Source organism: Erythrolamprus reginae, chromosome 8 (assembly GCF_031021105.1).
Source record: "Erythrolamprus reginae isolate rEryReg1 chromosome 8, rEryReg1.hap1, whole genome shotgun sequence".
Classification (NCBI taxonomy): Eukaryota; Metazoa; Chordata; class Lepidosauria; order Squamata; family Dipsadidae; genus Erythrolamprus; species Erythrolamprus reginae.
The window spans coordinates 45986024-46013851 of NC_091957.1; the positions used below are offsets into that span (position 1 = coordinate 45986024).

The 27828-nt window shown below is 41.9% G+C and overlaps 1 protein-coding gene across 1 annotated transcript in view; it reads right to left on the minus strand.

Annotated features, from left to right (window-relative positions):
- Positions 1–985: 985 nt before the first annotated feature.
- DRP2 (dystrophin related protein 2) overlaps positions 986–27828 on the minus strand; it is a 60813-nt gene continuing 33970 nt past the window's right edge. Inside the window, exons 12-23 of the mRNA XM_070759847.1 lie at positions 26604–26689; positions 22857–23014; positions 20007–20173; positions 16469–16580; positions 14720–14856; positions 12351–12416; positions 12074–12139; positions 10198–10341; positions 9162–9390; positions 7536–7656; positions 5352–5438; positions 986–1074 (exon numbers count right to left, since the gene is read on the minus strand). Of these exons, the coding sequence (XP_070615948.1) occupies positions 1022–1074; positions 5352–5438; positions 7536–7656; positions 9162–9390; positions 10198–10341; positions 12074–12139; positions 12351–12416; positions 14720–14856; positions 16469–16580; positions 20007–20173; positions 22857–23014; positions 26604–26689 (1426 nt within the window). The 3' untranslated portion in view covers positions 986–1021. The remainder of the gene's footprint in view (positions 1075–5351; positions 5439–7535; positions 7657–9161; positions 9391–10197; positions 10342–12073; positions 12140–12350; positions 12417–14719; positions 14857–16468; positions 16581–20006; positions 20174–22856; positions 23015–26603; positions 26690–27828) is intronic.

Sequence of the window (27828 nt, forward strand, 5' to 3'; positions counted from 1 at the left end):
GCATCTATGACTCTTTCAGTAAAACAATATTTTCTCACATTGTTTCTGATCTTTCCCCCAACTAACCTCAGATTGTGCCCCTTGATCTTGTGTTCACTTTCCTATTAAAAACACTTCCCTCCTGAACCTTATTTAAGCCTTTAGCATATTTAAATGTTAAATAGTTAAATGAACGGCAGAGGCTGTTCAGTGGTGGGTTGCTCCCAGTTTCGGACCTGTTCTTAGAGCCGGTAGCACCTGTGGCAGGAGGCTCCATCCACCCGCCCAGAACACTTCTGCACATGCGCAGAAGTATCGTGCGCGAGCGAACTAGTGGGAAAATATTTTACAACCCACCGCTGCAGAGACACTATGTTGGGAGGCAGGAGATGAAAAACATTTGGATCCAATCATTTTGGAAATTTGTAACAGATTTGAGTTATTTTTATGAGGATCATGTACAGTGGTACCTCTACTTACAAACTTAATTTGTTCCGTGACCAGGTTCTTAAGTAAAAATGTTTGTAGGAAGAAGCAATGTTTCCCGTTTCCTCCCAGGAGATTCCTAGAGAGGCCCCACGGAGGCTTCTCCTTGCCTTTTCTGGTTACAGTTTTGGAGGCTCAGGTTTGTATGTGGAAAATGCTTCTTGAGAAGAGGCAAAAAAATCTTGAACACCCGGTTCTTATCTAGAAACATTCGTAAGTAAAGGCGTTTGTAGGTAGAGGTACCACTGTATTGTCTTTTGTCAGGAATTTAAGGGATGTCTACAAAACAAGATGGCATTCAAAGAATTTACACATCTTATATGGGGATGGACGTATCTACACCCTACACTGGTTTTAAGAAAGGATGAAGCAGCTTTACGAAGAGCAAGGATACATCTTGGTGTAAGACATCACCGCTGAGCAAAAGCAGGTTTTTCTATTAACAAGCTTGGCCAAGCAATTAGCAAATAGTTAGAGACTGGGAATGGCAGGCATCATGAGCTGGAAGCAATTACTAAAATGATGGTTTATACCAGCAGCTGCCAATTCTAGGTCTCTAGGAGAACTTGAGAGATTTCTTCCACAAGGCCAAGGGCTTAGATCTTTGTCCTGTTAGGAGAAAAGGGGATGGTCATTTAGGACACAGCTGAAGGATGAAGTTTGGTTTACTTGCTTTTTGGATTTCTGCAGGGAATCCAAAGTTCTTTCTTTCTTTCTTTTTCTTCCTTCCTTCCTTCCTTCCTTCCTTCCTTCCTTCCTTCCTTCATTCATTCATTCATTCATTTATTCGATTTTTATGCCGCCCTTCTCCTTAGACTCAGGGCGGCTTACAACATGTAAGCAATATCACTTTTTGACAGAGCCAGCATATTGCCCCCACAATCCGGGTCCTCATTTTACCCACCTCGGAAGGATGGAAGGCTGAGTCAATCTTGAGCCGGTGATGAGATTTGAACTGCTGACCTTCAGATCTACAGTCAGCTTCAGTGGCCTGCAGTACAGCCCTCTACCTGCTGCGCCACCCTAGATCTTTTTCATTGCTAACGGAATGGGACAAACCTAGCAATTTTGAACATCTTTGGCCCCTTGTCATAAATTAGCATAGTTTTCGGAGTATAAGACGCATCCTTACCACTCAAAAAGAGGCTGGAAATTTGGGTGCATCTTATATGTAGCTTTTTCGAAGCTTTTTTTCAGCCCTAATGAGGCGCTAACAATCTTCCTGACTTGCAGGATTTTTTTTCATTGTTACTCTCTCCGAAGAGTGTTTTTTCCAGCCCTAACTTTTGCAGGATTTTTTTCATTGCTACTTGCTCCGAATAAGGGTTTTTAAAGCTCTAACCAGGGGATAAAATAACCTGCTGAAACTGACCTTACGAAGGCTGCTATCCAGAGATGGATTTACCTCCCCCTCCCTATTTTGCTCCCCCAAAACTAAGGTGCGTCTTCTACTCCAATGTGTCCTGTACTCCGAAAAATACGGTATTCTTCACTAGCTAAAATATTGACACGAGAGGATGTGGATGGGGTCTCACTACTGTGTGGCACAGTAGTTAGAATGCAGGATTACAGGATAACTCTGCTGACTGTCAGTAGTTCGATCCTGACCGGCTGAAGGTGGACTCAGCTTTTCATCCTTCTGAGATTGTGAAATAAATAAAATAAGGAACTGGATTGTTGGGGGTAAGATGCTGACTGTGTAAACCTCTCAGTGTGTAAAGCACTATGAAGATATGTACACTGCTCAATAAATAAATAAATAAATAAATAAATCAAGGGAACACTCAAAGAACACATCCTAGATCTGAATGAATGAAATGTTTTCATTGAATACTTTGTTCTGTACAAAGCTGTATGTGCTGACAACAAAATTAAATTGATTGTCTATCAGTGTTGCTTCCTACCTGGGCAGTTTGATTTCACAGAAGTTGGATTTATATTCTGTTGTTTAAGTGCTCCCTTTATTTTTTGAGCATTTTATAAGCAGTGGTGAAATCCAATTTTTTTTACTACTGGTTCTGTGGGCGTGGCTTGGTGGGCATGGTGTAGCTTGGTGGGTGTAGCAGGGGAAGGATACTACAAAATCTCCATTCCTACCCCACTCTGGGGCCAGGCTAGAGATGGTATTTGCCAGTTCTCTGAACTACTCTAAACTATTCAATATTTTCGCTACCGGTTCTTCAAACTACTCAAAATTTCTGCTTCCAGTTCTTCAGAACCTGCTGGATTTCACCCCTGTATATAAGTCTAAGTGCTGTTGTTTTGAGGTTCTTCTGTTCATAGTCCAGCCAATGTCTACGCCCTTCGTTCAAAATACGAGGGTTGCCCAGAAATTAATGCACCATTTTTTTTTCTCAGCCTACAGTAATGGTACGAATGCAAAACTTTAGACACACATTATTTGAATTGTCAGGAGTGCGTGTGTAAATTTTGCTTTTATTGAGACAGATAGCGTAGCTGCAGCAGTGTTTCGAAATGGTGTCTGTAAGTGATGTGCGTTACAAGCAGCGTGTCTGTTGTGGTTAGCTCTGGCCCAGCTCCTGCCCCAAGGACTGTGGACGTGGGGGAGACATCCACATGCTGCAGGCCTGTTTTGCCCCCGGTGGAATCTGATGATGAAGGCTCCTCTGACCAAGAAGACATGAGTGACAGAGAGGAGGAAAGTGTGGCAGACAGCTCAGAAGGAGATCAATTATCTAGCTCCTCCTTGGATTCAGAACAAGAGTTAATGATACAGCCACGCATGCGGAGAGTGATGCATAGGCAACAACAACTGAGAGATTACTATCAAAGAAAATGAGGCCACCTGTGGTTGGGTGGGGCTGTGGTAATTAGTGAGGCTGCTATAAAGAGCAGCCTGTGGGTTTGGCTATTGTGGAGGATTATCTGATCGTTGTGTTTCATGCCTGCTTTGCTGACTTTGATCTTTGTGTGCTGATTTCCCCCCGCTTTGAAACTAAACCAGAGCAAAGTGTGTGTCACTTTGTGAAAGAAGAAGGACTGTGAATTACCTCACAGCTGCAAGCTAAGTATCACAGAACTGATAAGGGACTTATACAAATTACCAGTTTGTTTGGAGACGAGTGCTCTTTGCTATACCAAAAGAGGGCTTGGTTTAAGTGAATTTTCATTATAAAGAACATTGTTTTGAATTTTCAAACGTGTGTGTGTCTGAAATTGTATCTGTGCATTTTTGGGAGGATTCTACCAGAGAGCTCGACAGAACAGTGTCATTGAATTTCTCACTACGGAGAAAGGAACTGTTGGGAACATTCACAAACGTTTGTGCAAAGTTTATGGAGAATCTGCAGTTGACAGAAGTACGGTTAGTTGCTGGGCACAGTGGATGAGGCCATTAGAAGATGGTTCGGCAGAGCTCCAAGGCTTCGTGTCCAGAACAAGGAGTGGTACCGACAGGGCATACACGCCCTTGTGTCTCGCTGGAGGAAGGCCATAGAACGGGACAGAGATTATGTGGGAAAATAGGGAGTGTAGAAAAACATCATTATTTCTTGTATGTAAGTTTCATTGTGTTCAATAAATAATTGTTGAAGAAAAACAATGTGGTGTGTTACTTTCTGGGAAACCCTCGTACCTTCTTCTATTCTTCGCTTGATGGATTTTTGTGTCAACCAAAAGCCTATCTTAGCCCAGCTTTCTCTAAACCAGGGGTCTCCAACCTTGGCAACTTTAAGACTTTGGATCTTCCAACTCCCAATGTTGAAGTCCCCAAGTCTTAAAGCTGCCAAGTTTGGAAACTCCTGCTGTAAACCAATGTCATCCAACAAAGTGGCAACAACTGCAGCTCTCAGGATTTCCAGCCAGAATCATAGAAACATAGAAACATAGAAGACTGACAGCAGAAAAAGACCCCATGGTCCATCTAGTCTGCCCTTATACTATTTCCTGTATTTTATCTTACAATGGATATATGTTTATCCCAGGCATGTTTAAATTCAGTTACTGTGGATTTACCAACCACGTCTGCTGGCAGTTTGTTCCAAGGATCTACTACTCTTTCAGTGAAATAATATTTTCTCACGTTGCTTTTGATCTTTCCCCCAACTAACTTCAGATTGTGTCCCCTTGTTCTTGTGTTCACTTTCCTATTAAAAACCCTTCCCTCCTGGACCTTATTTAACCCTTTAACATATTTAAATGTTTCGATCATGTCCCCCCTTTTCCTTCTGTCCTCCAGACTATACAGATGGAGTTCATGAAGTCTTTCCTGATACGTTTTATGCTTAAGACCTTCCACCATTCTTGTAGCTAATCCTAATCTTTCTTAGGACAATTGACTGGGGAAAACATCTACGCAACATCACATGCGTGTGAAAGTTGTTTTATGCCTTTCCACATGAACTGATAGCATGATCTATTTTTTTTAAAATGATGACACATCCTTGCTGCTGGGGAAGTCAAATACGGGTCATCCGAAAATCCCACTAACTTAACGTAGAAACATAGAAACATAGAAGTCTGACAGGAGAAAAAGACCTCATGGTCCATCTAGTCTGCCCTTATACTATTTTCTGTATTTTATCTTAGGATGGATCTATGTTTATCCCAGGCATGTTTAAATTCAGTTACTGTGGATCTGCTGGAAGTTTGTTCCAAGGATCTACTACTCTTTCAGAAAAATAATATTTTCTCAGGTTGCTTTTGATCTTTCCCCCAACTAACTTCAGATTGTGTCCCCTTGTTCTTGTGTTCACTTTCCTATTAAAAACACTTCCCTCCTGGACCTTATTTAACCCTTTAACATATTTAAATGTTTCGATCATGTCCCCCCTTTTCCTTCTGTCCTCCAGACTATACAGATTGAGTTCATGAAGTCTTTCCTGATAGGTTTTATGCTTAAGTACTCTGAGACTGTTTTACTCTACCTCCGTTATTGGGGAAAGCATTCCGTAATTTCTCCATGATATCGTCTAGACACAGGTTGACATCTTGGGACTTTGCCACTACTTCATCTGTGAGAAAGAAGAAGAAAGGGGTCATGTCAACACTGCAGAAGAGACCAGAAAAGCATCCAGAATTTCTCTTATCTATCTCCCGAATCCTCCTGGGGCAATATAAGTGAGACTACTCCACCTGGCATTGCAAAGACTCCAGTCCTACCTCTATCAAGATAGTTGACTGTGTTGTTTTTCTTGGCTGCTGCGTATTTTAACTTTTGCACTTACCGGTACTTTATGTAAATTTATCATGCAATTTCCCCCCTTGTTATTGTTCTCTCTCAGACAGTATCTATCTATCTATCTATCTATCTATCTATCTATCTATCTATCTATCTATCTATCTATCTATCTATCTATCTATCTTCTATCTATCTATCTATCTTCTATCTATCTATCTATCTATCTATCTATCTATCTATCTATCTTCTATCTATCTATCTATCTATCTATCTTCTATCTATCTATCTATCTATCTTCTATCTATCTATCTATCTATCTATCTATCTATCTATCTATCTATCTATCTATCTATCATCTATCTATTATCCATCTTCTATCTATCTATCTATCTATCTATCTATCTATCTATCTATCTATCTATCTATCTATCTATCTACTATCTATCTATCTTCTATCTATCTATCTATCTATCTTCTATCTATCTATCTATCTATCTATCTATCTATCTATCTATCTATCTATCTATCTATCTTCTATCTATCTATCTATCTATCTATCTATCTATCTATCTTCTATCTATCTATCTATCTATCTTCTATCTATCTATCTATCTATCTATCTATCTATCTATCTATCTATCTATCTATCTATTATCCATCTTCTATCTATCTATCTATCTATCTATCTATCTATCTATCTATCTATCTATCTATCTATCTATCTATTATCCATCTTCTATCTATCTATCTATCTTCTATCTATCTACTATCTATCTATCTATCTATCTATCTATCTATCTATCTATCTATCTATCTATCTATCATCCATCTTCTTTCTATCTATCTATCTATCTATCTACTATCTATCTATCTATCTATCTTCTATCTATCTATCTATCTATCTATCTATCTATCTATCTATCTATCTATCTATCTATCTATCTATCTATCTATTATCCATCTTCTATCTATCTATCTATCTATCTATCTATCTATCTATCTATCTATCTATCTATCTATCTATCTATCTATCCTTATCTTCTATCATCTATCTGTCTGTCTATCTATTTATTACTTAAATTAATATTTATATACCGCCCAATTCCAAATGGACTCTGGAGGGCTAACAATAACAAAAACAAGATAAAATAGAAATTACAATCATAATTGTTATGAAATATTGGATACAAGAGTGAAATATACATGACCAAGATTCGTGTAAAAATATGAACATAGTAAATAATAGTGAAAGCTCTAGTAACAATGCCTTCCTGCAGGCTGGCAAAAATATGTTTTGTTTTATTTATTGTGTGTTTTTTTCTCCCTTTTTTTCTTTTCTTTTCTTGTGTATTGTGTGCATTGCTTTATTGTTTTCTCTTCCTTGCATTGTATTCGTCTTGTTTTAGTGTAAATAATTAATAAAAAATACTTTTTAATAAAGAAATTACAATCATATCAAAAGTTTTTTTAAAAGTATAAAAGTACATTTGATACCCCATACATACTCTCAGTCATTCATGGCCAAACCAATGAATGGTTCTGCCCCAGGCCTGCCAGAAAATCCAGGTCTTAACAGCTTTCCAGAAGGCTGGTAAGGCAGGGATAGTGTGGATCTCCGGCAGCAGTTGGTTTCAGAGCACTGGGGCCACCACAGAGAAGGCCCTTCCCCACGGCCCCGTTTGGTGCCACTGACACTGCTTGGTGGATGGGACCTGGGGAAAGCCAACTCTATGGGCCCTTACTAGTTGAGAAAGATGACGTTAAACATCAAGTCAGTGTTCCACAACCTTGGCAATTTGAAGAGGTGTGGACTTCAACATGTGCCCCAAGAGGCCCATTTTTTAGTGAGTCACCTATCGTCAAGATGAAGAACTCTGGGAGAAGATACTTTACCGAGAAGGAGGAATGTCACAGCGTAAAGAGAACCCACCTGCCATTTCCGTATTTGGAGTGCTCGCATCTTTTTCCCTCGGCTGACTCTCTTCTGATGGTTGAGGAGAGGAAGCCACGGTGGAAGGGACAGAGCCTTCTTCTTTGCAATTGGCTGGTGGCTGGGAAGACAGCAAAGAAAATTAACCAAGGCCTGCAGCAGCTTTTGAAATTAAGCTAAAGGCTCTGTGTGAGCCTGAGATTGCAAACTGTGTTCATGAATCTCAGCACAAGAAACGTTCCATAGACAGAAATGATTATGGTGACATGTCAAAACCCGTTAACGCAGGGAGAGATGGAAATTAAGATGAAGTGAAAGTGTTAAAAAAAGTGCTTTGATTCTCTTTTTCTGCTTGTGAAATATTGGATTTACCGGAGGAAATGAGAACAAGTAGATTGGAACCACCACCATGACAAACGTTGAAACTCCATGCCTCTTTACCCATAAACCCTCCCTTATATACAGACCGGGTGTGTTCAACTGTTTCCTAGAGTTATAACTGACTGGACTTTCTTTCATAGACTCACTTTCTGAACTTTTCCCCATATAGATACAGTGGTACCTCATCTTACGAACGCCTCTTGTAAAGAACTTTTCAAGATACGAACCCGGTGTTGAAGATTTTTTTTTGCCTCTTCTTCTGAACTATTTTCACCTTACGAACCCAAGCCGCTGCTGCTGGGATGAAGGGGTTTCTTTCCCCCCCCCCTTTTTTGAAGAAAGAAAAGGGAGGGGCAGCTTGGAGGGGGAAAGACTTTGCATTAACAAAAGTAGAACAGCGTGCTTGCAGGCACTGAAAGGGTGTCTTTTGAAGAAAGAAAAGGGAGGGGCGGCTTGGAGGAGGAAAGACTTTGCAGAGAACAGCAAAGGGTGTCTTTTGAAGAAAGAAAAGGGAGGGGCGGCCCCCTTGCATTTCTTCCTTCCCACTCACCCTTTAGCCTAACCTTGCTTCTTCCACCCGCCCCCTTTAGCTGCTCCTCCCTGCCCTCTGTTCGCCTCCCTTCTAAAGTTTGGGATTTTCCTGAAGGATTTGCACGCATTATTTGTTTTTACATTGATTCCTATGGGAAACATTGTTTCGTCTAACGAACTTTTCACCTTACGAACCTCCTCCTGGAACCAATTAAGTTCGTATCATGAGATACCACTGTATTCCTGTCTGCTTCTTGACCTTCTGATATGGGCATCTAATAGGACTCCTGGTCTCCCATGTCCCTCTCCTCTTCTGACTCAGACATTACATCCTTTGGGTTTCTACAGTCTCTGGAGTTTCCTCCGGTTCCATCTCTTTCTCACTCTCTGATTCAGCTGGCACGAACGCTCGCCTTGGGTACCAAGATGGGTCCGATTCATCCTCCTCAGAATCCATCACTAACTGACCTGGTTGTGAACCACTCACAAAGCGCACGCGGACTGGGAAAGACAGCCGTCCCACCAAAATTATATCATCGGTGGGCTTCTACCAGAGCACATGTACTGGATCGCACGGGTAGGACTCCATCTCTGACCGAATGTCAGTCTAAATGAGGTTTAAGGTGACCCAGAGCAGATCCTTTGGCTATTTTCCATTTCTTCCTGCCCACAAAGCCGTCCCCTCCAACAGAATAAATACCGGTGTGCAGTTACCTGAAGGAGCAGCTCCCTCAGGCGCTGCAGCTGAGATTCCAACTGCTTGTTGTGGTCCTCCAAGATTTGCATCCGGGTCTCCAGGCGGCTCTTATGCTGTCGGAGAATGCGGGCTTCGGCCAAGAGCTCTTCGCTGGGTGGATCCTGGGCTGTTTCCGGAGCTCCTTGGGCGGACTCGGCTGCCTCTTCGTGCTTCCATTTCAGTCGTTTCAGCTCTCCCTGAAGGACCCTGTGGAAAGAAAAGATTGTTAGCTCCAAATTAAAACTCAAACATAAAGGTTTCACAAAGAACAAGAGTCTATTGACAAAGACGTTTGTTGAATGCACAAACGCAAACCAAAACAATGTCTTTTCCCCTGATAAAATGCAGGCGTAAGGCCAAGTTGGTAAGATAAAGTCTCACGCAGTTGCTTCTCAGCCAAAAGTTTACTCACAATATTATTAACCCCGTGAATGTCCAGTACTGTATCCAGGTTTGTCAGGCAAAAACACTTTTCACATGCTCTTCTCCTCTGGAGGCACAAACGTTGGTTTTTTGCAAAGAGCATCTTCCAACTCCTCCTCCTCCATTATTATTATTATTATTATTATTATTATTATTATTATTATTATTATTATTATTATTATTATTATTATTTAGATTTGTATGATTTATATACTCTCTGGGAGTACAGACTATGCACAGATGTGCTCACTTCCTCTTTCTGAGCTTCCTTAACTGCTCCTGCCTCCCCTGCATCTTTCTTACCCATACATTTAGGGTCGGGTCCCTTATCTCCTCTTCCTCCTCCTCAGACCTTGGCAAATCCCCAGTTGTAGGCTGCAAATCCCCAGTTGGGGGTTCTATAGCCTCTGTAGGCTCCTCGCACCCAGATTCTTCCTCCTCCTCCGGCTCGGTGTCTGACTCCTCCGACAGCCACACAGGCTGACCACGCCCAGATGGCCCCAGTTCATCAGGCTCAAAGTTTGTTGCCAGAGGGCCTGGCTGCGAGCCAAACACAACACATGCTTCCCCAGCAGAAGCCAATCATCTTACCTGTTTTCATCTTCCAGGTGGGCCAAAATTCTTTCCAGTTCTCCTTTATCATCTGTCCTGGTGCCATTCTGGGCCTCTTGGCTGGAGAGAGGCTCTCCGTCGGTGACAGGGCTGGAATGGCGCAAAAGATATTGATCTTCATCCCTGTTGTGAATAGAGCTATGATGAGGTTGAGGTAGTGGAGAGAAGAGCAACCGGGTTGTGAGAAAGGGTGGTGGATCGATGGGAGAAGAGATGGAGGTGCGAAAGGGACCAAAGCTTCCAAGAGACAAGACACAAGGTGGGAATGTCTGGATGTTCATGCGTTTGCCAGGGTCTATCAACCCCAGAAGGACCATATCTGCCCCAGTTTTCCCTTTAAAGCAGGGACCTCCAACCTTGGCAACTTTAAGACTTGTGGACTTCAACTCCCAGAATTCCTCAGCCAAAGTCCACAAGTCTAAATGTTGCACAGGTTGGAGATCCCTAATTTAAAGGGTTTCCTCCACCGGTGGCTTGCTCCTAGTTTGGACAGATTCTTAGAACTGTTAGCACTGGTGGCAGGAGGCTCCACCCACACTACCTCAGGACGCTTCTGCACATGCAGAGAAGCATTGCGCCCGCCTGCAAGCAAAGTGGTAGCAAAATTATTTACAATCCACCACTGTTTTTTGTTGTGAGTAGTCCACATCCAGTTCATCTGGTCACAGATTTTGAGAATCAGGAGACAGATGAGTACTGGCATCGCAGGCCAATGTTCTTGCCATCTGAGTCTGAGAGTGAGAGTGAAGGGGAATTGGAGACTGAGGAATCACCAGAGACTGTAGCACCCCCAGTTATGGGACTTAGTGAGTCAAAGGATGAGGGGGAATTAGAGGAGCCCCCCCCCGTTAGATGCAAGAGTCAGGAGAACTTGGTCCAGGCATGAATATCTGAAAAGAAGGGGTTCTTGGCATTAATAGATCTATGGGACACTTGGCCACGCCTTGCCAGCATACAAGGGACAGCCGAAGTGAAAGTTGGTTTGTCTGATAATGTTCCTCATAATGGATGCTAGAGGATCGAAGCAGAGAGGAATTTTTGAGTTCAGATCCTTTTCCTTCAAGCCTGTGATATGCTTCGCTCTATTTTTACTGAACTGAGTTTGTTCAAGCTTCCCGAGACATTTTCAAAGACTAAGATTTATAGCCCTTTGGCTAACAGCTCAGGAGTGGTTATCTCCAGCTCATTAGTGAGCAAGTCAGTAAGACATTCTTTAGAATTAACCAGTGAATTGCATGTTTCATTTTGCCAATACATTTTGCTTATGATCAGCTTTTGAACAGCATGTAGTAGCTCTTTATTTATGATTGTGGTCAGGCCCAGACAGAACAGTTTCCTCCTTTGATCAGCAATGTCAGAAAGAAGTAGCACCAGAAGGATCAATTGTCCTGGGCATTCTGTTGCTCTCCATGACTAACTGGACACCTGGCAGAGGAGATGGACCACTAGAACAGGGGTCTCCAACCTTGGCAACTTTAACACTTGTGGATTTCAATTCCCAGAATTTGTGGGAGTTAAAGTCCAAAGTCTTAAGGTTGCCAAGGTTGGAGACCCCTACACCAGAGGATAAAGTCCTCTCAAACTTAGAAGATACCCAATCGAAGAGGGATGGTTTATTTTAGACCCTATATTAGACCAGACAAATCAATCTAGCCTGATGAACAATGTCCTTCTGTCTGGTGTCTTCTGGCCTCCTCATTTTCCATCCTTGCAAGAGGAGCTCAGTGGGTGGGCTAGATTAGGTCTACAGGCTGAGAGATCCAGGATGACAATGAATTGATAGGCAAAAAAATAAGAGAAGAAAAGGGGTGGGGGTGGTGATGGGGTTGGTGAAAGGTGAAAAGTTGCAACTCACAAGCTATCATCCGGAGAAAGGTTGTCGTTGTAAAACGAAGACGTCTGGCTTTCCATCTCTGCAAGCCTGCATGAGAAGAAAACAGAGTCAACCGACAACGATTAGCCCCCTTGTTATCTAAGGTTTGCATCCTTAAGGTTTTTGTGATGATTATTAATATGGATTTTTAGTTTGTGCTCTTTTTTCCCCACCCCTGATTTGGGTGGTGAGAGAGCTATCAGACAGTTGGCCTTAGACCTTCCTTGCCCAGTCCTGGTTCCTTCCTTCGAAATCTCACCTGCTAGCAAAGTGCTCAATCCGAGAATGGGTGTCAGCATGTGGTAACATCGGGGAAGAGGCTGGCCTGGAAAAAAACCACACACAAGAAGAAGCGTAAAATTTTAAAAAGCCAACTAGTACATCGATGAAAACATCCACTGCATTAGTGGGAGATTCCAGTTGGACAAGGAAAAAGATCTCTGAGGAGCTGTGCCCAATGTGTTTACATATATATTTTTTTAATTCAAGAAAGTTTTTACAAAGTTGAAAGATAAACACAAAACAATATTGAATTAAAAAGATAAAGAAAAGAGTTGAATAGACACAATCGGCTTCCTTCCTGCTCATATTTACCCCCTCTCCTTTAAAAAAAATTATAATGGCCTTGTAAACCAATGGTTCTCAACCTTGCTTGTTTTCTATATTGGGGTGGGGGGGTGGGGTGTTGAACTTTTTAACCTAAAACTGTAATTTAGATTGCTAAATATTAGATCTGTTTCTATGTACTGTTTTTTACCATTGTTGCGAGCCGCCCCGAGTCTGCGGAGAGGGGTGGCATATAAATCCAATAAATCTAATCTAATCTAATCTTTCTAATGCCACAATCTCTTCATACAGTTCCTCCTGTTGTGGTGACCCCCAAGCTCCCCCCGGAGATTTGTACTGCTTCCACCCTCCTTGCCTTCAGCAAGAGCCTGATGACTCATCTATGCCAGTGTTTCCCAACCTCGGCAACTTGAAGATATCCGGACTTCAACTCCCAGAATTCCCCAGCCAGCGAATGCTGGCTGGGGGATTCTGGGAGTTGAAGTCCAGATATCTTCAAGTTGTCAAGGTTGGGAAACAGATCTACGCCAACAGGCTTGGGGCCATTAGATCATAGCCCCCTGGCTGACAAGTGTAAGGTATGTCTATGGTGCAAATGCGAATGAATGATTTTTAAATGCTACTAGGGTTTTTAGAGCTATTAGTTAAATTATGGAAAGGGCAACCTATAAAGCCCTATATGGTATTGGACCAGATTACCTATGCGACATGAATCCCAGCGTCCGGTTAGGTCCCACAGAGTCACCCTTTACCAGGTCCCGTCAACTAGACAATGTCGCTTGACGGGACCTAGGGGAAGAGCCTTCTCTGTGGGGGCCCCAGCCCTCTGGAACCAGCTAAACCCAGAGATTCATACTGTCCCCACCCTTCTCGCCTTTCGTAAAAACATGAAAACTTTCTTACGCCACCAAGCTTGGAGTCATTAGATGGCCACTGGCCACTGAATGCTCAGTATGCTTGGTTTGTATTTGAGTGAATGGTTTTTGATATTTAACTTTTATAATGTTTTAGACTATTTATATTAATTGGATCCAATTGTATTTTGTATGCTGTTTTATTGTTGACATGTTGTGAGCCGCCCTGAGTCCATGGAGAAGGGTGGCATACAAATCCAATAAATAAACAAACAAACAAACAAACAAACAAACAAATAATTGGATTTTTAGATATGTATATTATATATGATATTATTATTATTATTATTATTATTATTATTATTATTATTATTATTATTATTATTTCGATTTATATGCCACCCCTCTCCGGAGACTCGGAGCAGCTCACAACACAAAAAAAGCATGATACAAATCCAACAATTAAAAAGCAATTTAAAACCCTATATATAAAAAACAATCATACATCTCAGACAAACCTTGCGTCAAACGGGAAACGGCCCAGGGGAATCAATTTCCCCATGTCTGACGGCAGAGGTGGGTTTTGAGGAGTTTGCGAAAGGCAAGGAGGATGGGGGCAATCCTAATCTCTGGGGGGAGTTGATTCCAGAGGGTCGGGGCCACCACAGCAAAGGCTCTTCCCCTGGGTCCTGCCAGACGACATTGTTTCGTCGACAGGACCCGGAGAAGGCCAACTCTGTGGGACCTAATCGGTCGCTGGGATTCGTGCGGCAGAAGGCGGTCACGGAGGTATTCTGGTCCGATGCCATGAAGGGCTTTATAGGTCATAACCAACTCTTTGAATTGTGACCGGAAACTGATCGGCAACCAATGCAGACTGCGGAGTGTTGGTGTAACATGGGCATACCTAGGGAAGCCCATGATTGCTCTCGCAGCTGCATTCTGCACGATATGAAGTTTCCGAACGCTCTTTAAAGGTAGCCCCATGTAGAGAGCATTACAGTAGTCGAACCTCGAGGTGATGAGGGCATGAGTGACTTGTAAGATATTGTAAGCTGCTTCGAGTCCTCGGAGAGGGGTGGCATATAAATCCATTTATAAACCAACCAACCAACCAACCAACCAACCAACCAACCAACCAACCAACCAACCAACCAACCAACAAACAAACTTATTTCACACAGCCGTCTCCCCACTTTCAACTCACGTTTCAACGACATCTGCCTCCAGCACGGATTGGACCGGCAGGTATCCTCTCTGGGGGTGCTTGCTGAAGTACTGCTTGGAACGGAATTTGTTTTTCAAGGTGGTAGCAAAATCCCTCATGTTCTCGCTGGACGTGGTCTGCAAAGAAAGGGATTAAGAGCCAGCGACACCTTCAATCCAGCGCTTGGCTGATCCCGATGGGAGCAGGACAGATCATTTGGAAGATTATAATCAGGACACGGAAGACAAGACGTTGCTGAGTTATTCTGAACCCTGACGAATAGTATAAACCTGGTAGGTAGCCCAGAGAAGAAGCACATGTAGAAGCAGTAGCTCTGCTTTATTGTACAGCTACATTAGTTGAATCTTGCAAGTATTTCTCTCTCCCTACCCACCCCCTTCCCTTTACAGCTGAATAAACTAGGGAGGGTCCCTTCTATGATGTTTGTCATGCCCTCGTTCCTTTTGTAGGCTAAGTTGACCCTTATCCAACCATGGCCTTGGCTGCAGCTCTTTCCCCTGTCTGCCAAAGTCATTCCCAAGGACCATTATTACAAACAGCCCCAGAGAAATGAACTACTGTATTTTTCAATGTATATGACACACCGGAGTATAAGACGCACCTTAGTTTTGGGGAGGAAAATAGGGAAATGTATCTGCTTACTAGGTATTCATCTGGCTAGCATCCTTAGTCTGGTCAGCTTCAGCACATTATTTTATCCCCTGGTTAGGGCTTTAAAAAAACCCTTATTCAGAGAGAGTAACAATGAAAGAGCTTGCAAGCAAGTAAGAGCTGGGAAAATCATTAGCACCTGGTTAGGGCTGGAAAGAAACATTTGGAGAAAGTAGTGCAATGAAAAAACCTGCAAAGACTTAGGGCTTGGAAAACATTCTTCGCAGAGAGTAACAATGAAAGAGTTTGCAAGCCAGTAAGAGCTGGGAAAATCATTAGCACCTGCTTAGGGCTGGAAAGAAACATTCAGAGCAAGTTAGAGCAATGGAAAAAAATCTACAAAGACTTAGGGCTTGGAAAACATTCTTCATAGAGAGTAACAATGAAAAAGCTTGCAAGCCGGTAAGAACTGGGAACATTGTTAGCACCTGGTTAGGGCTGGAAAGAAACATTCGGAGGAAGTAGAGAATGAAAAAAAAAAACCTACAAAGGTTTTTTTGGAAAACATTCTTCGCAGGGAGTAACAATGAAAGAGCTTGCAAGCCGGTAAAGAGCTGGGAATATTGTTAGCACCTGGTTAGGGCTGGAAAGAAATTTATTCGCAATGAAAAAAACTCTGGAAAGACTTAGGGGTTGGAAAACATTCTTGGCAGAGAGAAACAATGAAAGAGCCTGCAAGGTAAGAGCTGGAAAGATCATTAGCAGCTAGTTAAGGCTGAAAAAAAAGCTATAAAAACACACTCAAAAAGCTATTAAAAATTATCAGCCTCTTTTAGGGAGGAAAAATGTGCGTCTTATACTCTGAAAAATATGGTAACTGTTGATTTGATTGGTCAATTTTGAAATGCAGAGAGAAATGCAATTATCTGAAGTATGCTTCCCTGGATTCTCCAATCCTTATTCTTTTTTTTCATTTAAAAAAAGAGAGAGAAGATCAGTAGTAGGTAGGAAATTGTTGTACGCTCAGGCCTATCTATGCGGGACTGTACAACCTGCCCCATGCTAAGCAGAGCATCGCTTAAGCAGCACCCAACTACTGTGCATAGTTCTTTGCATGCGATGCCTTCCTCCTCTTACCATTGTATAATATTCCATGATGGGATAATGTAGCTTGTTCCCTTTGCTGGCTCGTCCCGTCAAGAAACAAGCCTGGCAGATGTCCACGTTGAACTGCTTGAGGCTGCGGTATCTGGTGGAATTAAAAAAAAAATGGTGGAAGGTCTTAAGCATAAAACTTACCAGGAAAGACTTAATGAACTCAATCTGTATAGTCTGGAGCAGTGTTTTTCAACCAGTGTGCCACAGAACATGGTCAGGTGTGCCGCGAGAGGGGAGAGAGAAAGAGAAAGAGAAGGAGAAAGAAAGCAAGAGAGAGAGAAAGAGAGAGAGAGAGAAAGAAAGAAAAAGAAAGCAAGAGAGAGAGAAAGAAAGCAAGAGAAAGAGAGAAAGAAAGAAAGAAAGAGAGAGAAAGAAAGTGAGAGAAAGAGAAAAAGAAAGCAAGAGAAAGAGAGAAAGAAAGCAAGAGAGAAAGAAAGCAAGAGAGAGAGAAGGAGAGGAAGGGAGAGAGAGAAATGAACGAAAGGGTAGAAAAAAAAGAGAAATGAGAAAATGATTGATTGAGGCAGAGAATGAGAGGAAAGAGAGAGAAACAAAACAGAGAGAGAAGTGACTCTTGATTTAAAGCATATGATAAAAAGCACCCAAAGAATAAGAGAGGAAAACTCCCGTTTTTGGAAAGAATAAGAAAGTAAAAAAAACCAGTCCTCACCTGTTTTTGGAAATGGTTCAAGAGTGTGTATACACACACACACACAAGGGGGGGGGATAATATGTATAATATGTACTGTCTTAGCATGCCATTTTGTGTCATTTTGGTTGGTGGTGTGCCCCAGGATTTTGTAAATGTAAAAAATGTGCCGCGGCTCATCAGAGAAAATTACTGGTCTGGAGGACAGAAAGGACAAAAAAAAAACCCAACCAAAACCCCACGCACTGTTTGGCCTTATTGAGTCTCCAATCTTAAAAAGTTCTTTAAAAGAAACCTTTCAAACCTCATCTCTTTTAAAAACTTCATCCTTTTGTTTGCCCGTTTATTGCCAAGTCAGGCTCAAACCAAACCCTTTTTAATCTGGCTACCTGAAAAGTGACATCAGAAGCACTAAATCCAGACTGGCCACTTAGGGCTTATAAATTTCTTAGCTGACGAACAGTTTAGCCATATATCGAAATGATTGATTCAGCCAGGGCTATTTGAACTAAAAGAGCGCACAGTTTCACACTGCTAATGGCTTACGATGGCCACGCTTTGGAGTGACCTGAGATACTGTCAGTTCATAAATCAGAGTTGGACTCCGAGGTGCAATGAATATATTTGGCGTGTAAATTTCCAATCACTTTGTGCGCAGCGTTCGAGGCGTGCTTAAGTAAAGGTACAGTTTATCACGTAAACAGTGGATTGGTCTTTTGGCTGGAATTTTGCTTTTATGCCTGGTTGCCGCGGTGATTTTTATACGCACAAAGAAGGAAGGGATTTAGGGATACCTACAAAGGAAGAATGGATGTTGAGGTTGATGAAATTGGCGAAATCGACAGCTTTGAGTGATCGAGTTTTTTGCTGATAGACTAAAGGAATATTTAGCTCACTTTAAAAGCTGTTTTTACCCCCCCTCTTATTCTCTCTTTTCTTTCTTTCTCCTTCTTTCCTTTCCTTCTTCTTTTCTTTTCTATCCCACCTCCAACTACCTTTCCTTTCCACGTCACCCCTGGACTATTAAATACTACGGTTATAAGATTATCCAAATAAGAATATTGAATACAAAATAATTACATATAGACAAATATTTGGAATGTATATACAACAATATATATAAGCTGCTGTATAAAAATACTGTTTACCCCATCCCCCTCCTACTTCTCTTTTTTGTATTCCCATCCCCCCTTCTCCTGTTTTTTTATATAACCTAATAAAGTATATTTTTAAAAAAAAATAAAAACAGCTTTTATTAGCTGTTTTTTTAAGAGATTGCATTTCGCAGTGTTTCCCAAATTTGGTAACTTGAAGATGTCTGGACTTCAACTCCCAGAATTACCCAGCCAGGGTTTTTTAGACTTTTAAATTAATTCATTGGATCTAAGATATTGTATATTGTACATTATATGTTGTAAGCTGCCCCGAGTCCTCGGATAGGGACGGCATAAAAGTCCCATAAATAAATAAATAAGTATATCCCCAGGGTGCTTTATTTTTTACAAAGAGGCAACTCGATTTTCCGGTTCTCTGCTTTGAAGACATTTCGCTTCTCATCTGAGAAGCTCCATCAACTCTGACTGGACGGTAGGGAAAGATCAAAGGATTTATGCCCCTTGAAGACATTCTTCTGTTCTCCACCATCCGGGTCAGAGCTGAAGAAGCTCCTTGGAGGAGAAGCGAAACGTCTTCAAAGAAAAAAGCCAGAAAGTCCAGCTGCCTCTTGTAAAAATAAAGAACCTTTGGGACAAAGCGTGACCCGGATGATTGAGAATCTCCATTGAGTCCCATTGGGAATGGGTGGCATAGAAGCAAATTAAATAAATTAAATTAAATAATTAAATTAAATTAAATTAAATTAGACAGAACTACCTATAGCAGTGTTTCCCAACCTTGACAACTTGAAGATATCTGGACTTCAACTCCCAGAAGCCCCCAGCCAGCATTTGCTGGCTGGATGATTCTGGGAATTGAAGTCCAGACATCTTCAAGTTGCCAAGGTTGGGAAACACTGCATTAGGGGAATGTAGTAACAGATTGCATTCTGGGTAAGAATTGAGTTTTAGAATTGATTTTAAATCAGATTTCTTATACATTGTATTTTTGTACCTATGTATTTTGCTGTGAGCCACCCTGAGTCTGCGGAGAAGGGCAGCATAGTAATCTAATTAATAAATAAACGATAAATAAATAAAATGTAGTCTATGACATGTGACCTCATCTTTAGTGATGGGCGAACCCAACGGTGTTCGGGTTCGGCAAGTTCGCACGAACTTTACGCAAAATTCGGCTGAACCCGAACCGAACCCGAACCCGAATGGGGAATCCCTCCCACGAAGAGATTCCGGGGGCGGAGCTTTGACGTCACCGGGAGGTTACTAAGGATGCCAAGGTGATCAGTTCCTGGATTCCATGGAATCCAAGAAGTGATCACCTTGGCGTCCTTAGCAACCTGGTTAGGGCTTCTTCTGTTCTCCAGACTATACAGATTGAGTTCATTAAGTCTTTCCTGATAAGTTTTATGCTTAAGACCTTCCACCATTCTTGTAGCCCGTCTTTGGACCCGTTCAATTTTATCAATATCTTTTTATAGGTGAAGTCTCCAGAACGGAACACAGGATTCCAAATGTGGTCTCACCAACGCTCTATACAGTGGGGTTACAATCTCCCTCTTCCTCCCTCCCTCCGTCTTCATTACTGGGAGCTTTCAAGAAGAGGCTGGAGAGCCACTTGTCAGAAATGGCACGAAGGGGTTGGAATAGATGACAAACAAGGTCCCTTCCAACTGAGTTGTCATTCTGTTCAAAGGATCAGTCTGCACCCATCAACCCTCTAGCAGAAGGATACCTCTGTATTAACTTTCCATACCTGAAACCTTTGATGGGACATTGCCTGCAGATGGAGCACTTAGTCTGGTGTTTCACTTGCTCAGCTATGGCTACTCGGTGAAGGACGGCCAGCCACACCATTGACTGTGGCTCCAAGTTTGCCCATTCCAGGAACTGAGCTGCTTCAATGGATGCTTTGCCATTTCCCTAGAAGAAGGAAAAGAGACAATCAAATCCCACAACTTCTGAGACGCTGTACATTTCCCCCCTCTGAATCTGTAAAGCTCCCCCATTTAGGACCCTGTAACTCCCTAAATTCAGGATAGAGTTGGAGCGACTGGATGGAACTGGGTCCTATTAAGAATATCAACAGGGAGGGGTGGCATACAAATCGAAATAATAATAATAATAATAATAGTAATAGTAATAATAATAATAGACATTGTGATCGTGGAGAAAAAGAAAGTATGGATCATTGACATCACAATCCCAGGAGACAGCAGAATTGAGGAGAAGCAGCTAGAGAAATTAGTGAAATATGAAGATCTAAAAATCGAGCTGCAACGACTCTGGCATAAGCCCGTGAAAGTGGTCCCAGTGGTACTTGGCACGCTGGGCGCAGTGCCAAAGGATCTCAGCGGACATTTGAAAACCATCGGAATTGACAAAATCTCCATCTGTCAATTGCCAAAGGCCGCTTTACTGGGATCGGCAAACATAATTCGCCGCTACATCACGCAGTCCTAGGTGCTTGGGAAGTGCCCAACTAGTGATGAAATATGAAATCCAGCATAGTGATCTCGTTTGCTGTGTTATATTGACATAATAGTAATAATAATAATAATAATAATAATAATAATAATAATAATAGTAATAATAATAATTTATTAGATTTGTATGTTGCCCCTGTCCGAGAACTCGGAGCAGCTCACAGCAACAATAAAATACAATAGAATACAAATCCATTATAAACTATATTAGAAAACCTGTATTATTAAAAACTAGCCATTCTAAAACAGTCACACCAATCTCAAATGTTTAAGTCAGAAAAGGTGAGGCGGGGAATTAATCCCACCATGCTTGGCGGCATAGATGGATCTTCAACATCTTGCGGAAGGCGAGGAGGGTGGGGGCAATTTGAATCTCAGGGGGGAGTTGAGTTGATTCCAGGAGACCGGGGCCACCACAGAGAAGGCTCTTCCCCTAGGTCCCGCCAGACGACATTGTTTCGTCGACGGGACCTGGAGAAGGCCAACTCTGTGGGACCTAATCGGCCTCTGGGATTCGTGCGGCAGAAGGCGGTGTCCTGGGATGACATGTTTGTCAAAAAAAAATAAAGATGACAACTGCAGTGATCTGATCAAAGTCTTACTCCCTTGTGTGTTGCACGCTTGCCGCATTAAAAAGTGTAACAGGGCCTCTACCTGCCATTATGATTTTTCTAAACTCCCCAACCCCCCACAAACACCTCTGTGAAAGGTGCAGTAATGGGTTGCAGTCGGTGTGGTCAGGTGTGCCGTCCCAGGTGGGCAAATGGAGATGAGCATGCAGCTCCAGCTGTCTGGCGGGTGTGCATACATGTCGGTGCAAGATTTGGCTTCTGCACATGCAGAATAAAGCCAGATCTTTGCAAGGATGCTCACATGCACAAGATTTAACTAATTTTCATATTTTTTTCTGGGAAAAATCCCGTGCATGTGAGATTCAGCTTCTGCACATGTGCACGAAGCCAAATTTTGCGTCAACGTGGATATCCACCCATGCCAGACGCACATGCGGCTGAGAGCACAATGGTAGTGCCGGCGACGGAAAGAAAGAAAGAGAAAGAAAGAAAGGACGGAAAGACACAAAGAAAGAACTAGAAGGAAGGAAGGAAAGAAAGAAAGAAAGAAAGAAAGGACGGAAAGACAAAAAGAAAGAACTAGAAGGAACTAGAAGGAACGAAGGAGGGGAGGAAAGAAGGAAGGAAGGAAGGAAAGAAAGAAAGAAAGGACGGAAAGACAAAAAGAAAGAACTAGAAGGAACTAGAAGGAACGAAGGAGGGGAGGAAAGAAGGAAGGAAGGAAGGAAGGAAAGAAGGAAGGAAAGAAGGAAGGAAGGAAGGAAGGAAAAAAGGAAGGAAAGAAGGAAGGAAGGAAGGAAAGAAGGAAGGAAAGAAGGAAGGAAAGAAGGAAGGAAAGAAGGAAGGAAAGAAGGAAGGAAAGAAAGAAAGATTGATTTTAGGAAATAGGGAACTGAAAATAACACATGGTGAAGGGCTTCCCATGTATGTGTCAGTAGGAGAGAACAAGGAAGCAACCCCAGTAAAATTCAAATTTACTGGGGGTGTGGGGGCTTTCAGAAGAAAGCTATAGAAGAAGGAGAAGGGTCTCAGATCGTGGCCACTGGCTGTAGCTAATCCTTGCTGGACTCAGCTATGCCAGCGAACCTCATTGCAATTGATGTAAGTAATGTTACGATGGCTGTTCATGTTCCAAATTGCTCATGAAATAAACCTCTGAATCTTAAAGTAAGATTTATGACTTGTGCTGCTCTCTCCCGGTTTCCTTTATTGGGGTATTTTTTATAACACGGAGTTAGAGCAGAGAGACTTGGAGAAGCTAATAAATTTCCGGCAAAATCTCGTGCATGTGAGATTCAGCTTCTACATATAGAACAGAATAGAATAGAATAGAATTTTTATTGGCCAAGTGTGATTGGACACACAAGGAATTTGTCTTGCTGCATATGCTCTCAACGTACATAAAATAAAATATAAATTTGTCAAGAATTATGTGCACGAAGCCAAATTTTGCGTCAATGTGCACACCTGCACATGCCGCTGAGAGCACACCGGTAGTGCCGGCGTCGGGCAGCCCTTCAGTGGCAAAGTGGAAAGAACTTCACTTACAAAGCGGAAGCAGCTGCGCACGCTGGGCTCCACATTGCTCCCGCCGAAGGCCGCCACTTCCCCCAGCTGTCGCGGGACTTGGATGGCTTCGTGGAGCAAGACGCCAAGATGCCTCTGGTCGCAGAGCCCGCTGGAGTTGGCCACCTGGCTGAAGAGGTCTGAAAGCAGGAAGGAAGGAAAGAAAGGCATGCCATAGATGACCAGGAGGAGAGAGAAGAGGAAGAGCGGCCGAAATCACAGCCTTCCTCACGCCATCCTTCCGGCCCCATAGGAAGAAAATAAACTCGACTCAAAGTATTGTTTGAACTGTTAAAAATGCAGAGGAGACATGTTACTTCTGTGAAGGCTCCAATTCTTTATACAGTGTTCCCTCGATTTTCGCGGGTTCGAACTTTGCGAAAAGTCTATACTACGTTTTTTCAAAAATATTAATTAAAAAATACTTCGTGGGTTTTTTCCCTATACTGTACCACGGTTTTTCCTACCCAACGACATCATGTGTCATCACCAAACTTTCGTCTGCCTTTAATAATTTTTTTAATAAACTTTAATAAATAAACATGGTGAGTAATAATCTAAATGGTTGCTAAGGGACTCTAAATGGTTGCTAAGGGGATGGGAAATTGCAACTTAGGGGTTTAAAGTGTTAAGGGAAGGCTTGGGATACTGTTCATAGCCAAAAATAGTGTACAGTATTTACTTCCGTGTCTCTACTTCGCGGAAATTCGACTTTCGTGGGCGGTCTCGGAACGCATCTCCCGCGAAAATTGAGGGAACACTGTACCACGGTTTTTCAAAAAATATTAATTAAAAAATACTTTGTGGGTTTTTTCCTACATGTTTTTTTCCACTCTTGACATCATACATCATCGCCAAATTATTGTTAATAAATAATTATGTTAATAAATATCAGGATCATTAAGTATCTTCTTCAATGGTGAGTACCAATAATAATGGTGATTGGTGAGTAATAATCTAAAGGTTGTTAAGGGAATGGGAAATTGTAACTTAAGGGTTTAAAGAGAATCCTCAATCTGAGTATTGTATTGGCAGTTCTGTGTTAGCAAAAAATTCAGGAGAGAAGGATTTAGGGGTAGTGATTCCTGACAGTCTCAAAATGGGTGAGCAATGTGGTCGGGCGGTAGGAAAAGCAAATAGGATGCTTGGCTGCATAGCTAGAGGTATAACAAGCAGGAAGAGGGAGACTGTGATCCTGCTATATAGAGCGCTAGTGAGACCACATTTAGAATACTGTGTTCAGTTCTGGAGACCTCACCTACAAAAAGATATTGACAAAATTGAAAGGGGTCCAAAGACGGGCTACAAGAATGGTGGAAGGTCTTAAGCATAAAAAGTATCAGGAAAGACTTAATGAACTCAATCTGTATAGTCTGGAGGACAGAAGGAAAAGTGGGGACATGATCGAAACATTTAAATAGGTTAAACGGTTAAATAAGGTTCAGGAGGGAAGTGTTTTTAATAGGAAAGTGAACACAAGAACAAGGGGACATAATCTGAAGTTAGTTGGAGGAAAGATCAAAAGCAACATGAGAAAATATTATTTTACTGAAAGAGTAGTAGATCCTTGGGAAAAACTTCCAGTAGACGTGGTTGGTAAATCCACAGTAACTGAATTTAAACATGCCTGGGATAAACATATATCCATTGTAAGATAAAATACAGGAAATAGTATAAGGGCAGACTAGATGGATCATGAGGTCTTTTTCTGCCGTCAGTCTTCTATGTTTCTATGTAAAGTGTTAAGAGATGTCCGGCGATACTGTTCACAGCCAAAAATAGTGTAATTACTTCCGCATCTCTACTTTGCGGAAATTTGAGTTTTTCAGGTGGGTCTTGGAACGCATCCCCCGCGAAAGTCAAGGGAACACTGTACTCTCACGGAACCAGCCACATTGCGCACCAGTAGAAAAAATGGAGTTGCGCACACAGCTATGAGTTTCCGGCATGCACATGCACACATCCCAGTGAGGTTTTGCTTCTGCGCATGCACAGGAAGCAAAATTTGGTCAGGGGACATGTGTGCGAGAGAGATTTCGGCAATTTTTTGCTTCTGCTCATGGATGGAAGTGTCCTTGGGAGGCAGAACCCACAGCCACTCTGTCTTGTCGGATCTTGCCCATCCCAAGTCATTCCCTACAGCTCTTGTCTGTCAGTGCAGAGGTTTTCCTCCACTGCTGAGCTATTATATATTACAGTGTTCCCTCGACTTTCGCAGGGGATGCGTTCTGAGACCGGCCACAAAAGTCGAATTTCCGCGAAGTAGAGCTGCGGAAGTAAATACATTATTTTTGGCTATGAACAGTATCACAAGCCTTCCCTTAACACTTAAATTACAATTTCCCATTCCCTTAGCAGCCATTTAGATTATTCTTCACCATGTTTATTTATTAAAGTTTATTAAAAATATATATTTATTAAAGGCGGACGAAAGTTTGGCGATGACATATGACGTCATCGGGCGGGAAAAACTGTGGTATAGGGGTATTTTTTAATTAATATTGTTGAAAAAACGTGGTATAGACTTTTCGCGAAGTTCGAACCCGTGAAAATCGAGGGATCACTGTTTATATATTATATTAACCGCTCCAAACTTAACTGTAAAAAATACGACTTCAGTAACCGAGTTGTTAAAGCGTGGAACTCATTACCGGACTCCATAGTGTCATCCCTAAACCCCTAACACTTTACCCTTGGATTATCCACGGTTGACCTCTCCAGATTCGTAAGAGGTCAGTAAGGGGCATGCATAAATGCACTAGAGTGCCTTCCGTCCCCTGTCCTATTGCTCTCCTATATCTCCTATACCAGTGTTTCCCAACCTTGGCAACTTGGAGATATTTGGACTTCAACTCCCAGAATTCCCCAGCCAGCATCCGCTGGCTGGGGGATTCTGGGAGTTGAAGTCCAAATATCTGCAAGTTGTCAAGGTTGGGAAACACTGTCCTATACCATTCTTCTTTCCTATATTTATTCTATTCTTTCACTGGTATATTTTATTCCTATTTCTTCTCTTTTCTTTCTTAGATATATATGAGCCGGGATGGCGCAGCAGGTAGAGTGCTGTACTGCAGGCCACTGAAGCTGACTGTAGATCAGCAGTTCAAATCTCATCCCCGGCTCAAGGTTGACTCAGCCTTCCATCCTTCCGACGTGGGTAAAATGAGGACCCGGATTGTGGGGGCAATAGGCTGGCTCTGTTAAAAAGGGCTATTGCTAACATGTTGTAAGCCGCCCTGAGTCTAAGGAGAAGGGCGGCATAAAAATTGAATAAATAAATAAATAAATAAGTAAATAAGTAAGTAAGTAAGTAAGTAAGTAAGTAAGTAAGTAAGTAAGTAAGTAAATACGTAAGTAAATACGTAAGTAAATACGTAAATACGTAAGTAAATACGTAAGTAAATAAGTAAATAAATAAGTAAATAAGTAAATAATTAAATAAGTAAATAAGTAAATAAATAAGTAAATAAATAAGTAAATAAATAAATAAATATTTTACTATGAGTATATCCTCTATAACCTTCATTATATATTTACTACATGTATACCCAATATAACTCTCATTGTGCAATGGACAAAATCAATAGATAAATAAATATTTAACAATGCTGCTCTCCAGACTAAGGACCGTTTCTTGGATGCAGCTGCCCGCGACTCTCCCTCCGTCCTTGCTAAATCGGGCAGCCGCCCCCTCGGATTCCACCAGCTGCCTTCTGCCGAGTGACTCACACTGGAATTTCTCCTTCACCTCTGTGCCGCAGAGACACGCGATGCCCGTCTTGAAGGAGAGCGCCCGCATCTTCCCGCTGCGCCCACTGAAAGAAAAGGAGCGGGGTGAGAAACGTTTTGTCCTCTGAGCAAAGCTCCAGTCTTTTGCCAGCTTGCCAGAAGAAGGGGAGCCCGTCTTTTTACAAAGCTCCTTTTAATTTCGTCGCCATCTGCTTCCTTATCGTTTCCATTGAGAGAAGACAACCACTAGGCCATGAATTTGAACCCAAATATATGCATAGGCCTCGAAAAGCTAGCAGGACTCAAATTAATTGCTCTCTAACAAAGTACCAGCCAGAATGAATTCCTAAGGATAATGTAACATTTGTAAGTTGCTGTGCTAGCGCAATATTGCAATTTTAATCTGCAAAGTAGGTAGTTTTAGAAGTTATTTTTCAGGGCTGTGCATAAATGCACCAATGTGCCTACCATCCCCTGTCCTAATGCTCCCCTTTATTTGTATCCGTTTCATGTATTCATAATTATGATTTTTATATCTGTTATCTAATACATGCCAGAAAAAAGAGAAAGAAAGGAAGGAAAGAAGGAAGGAAGGAAAGGAAGGAAGGAAAGGAAGGAAAGAAAGGAAGGAAGGAAAGGAAGGAAGGAAGGATGGAAGGAAGGAAGGAAGGAAGGAAAGGAAGGAAGGAAGGAAGGGAAGGAAGGGAAGGAAGGAAGGAAGGAAAGGAAGGAAGGAAGGAAGGAAAGAAGGAAGGGAAGGAAGGAAGGAAAGGAAGGATGGAAGGAAATTGGGAACTGAAAATAACTGAAAAATGGAGGAGGAATTCCAGTGAACTCATGTATGTGTTAACTGACAGTTAGTAGGACTGTGTTAACTGATGGTCATGTATTCATAATTATGTTTTTATATCTGTTATCTAATACATGCCTGAAAAAAGATGGAAAGAATGAAAGGAAAAAAAAGAAAGACAGAAAGAAAGAAAGAAAGAGTCTTTGGAGAGGGGCGACATACAAGTCTAATAAATTATTATTATTATTATTATTATTATTATTATTATTATTAAATAAAAGGAAGGAAGGAAGGAAGGAAGAAAGGAAGGAAGGAAGGAAGGAAAGAAAGAAAGATTGATTTTAGGAAATAGGGAACTGAAAATAACACATGGTGAAGGGGTTCACCATGTATGTGTCTGTAGGATAGAACAAGGAAGCAACCCCAGTACAATTC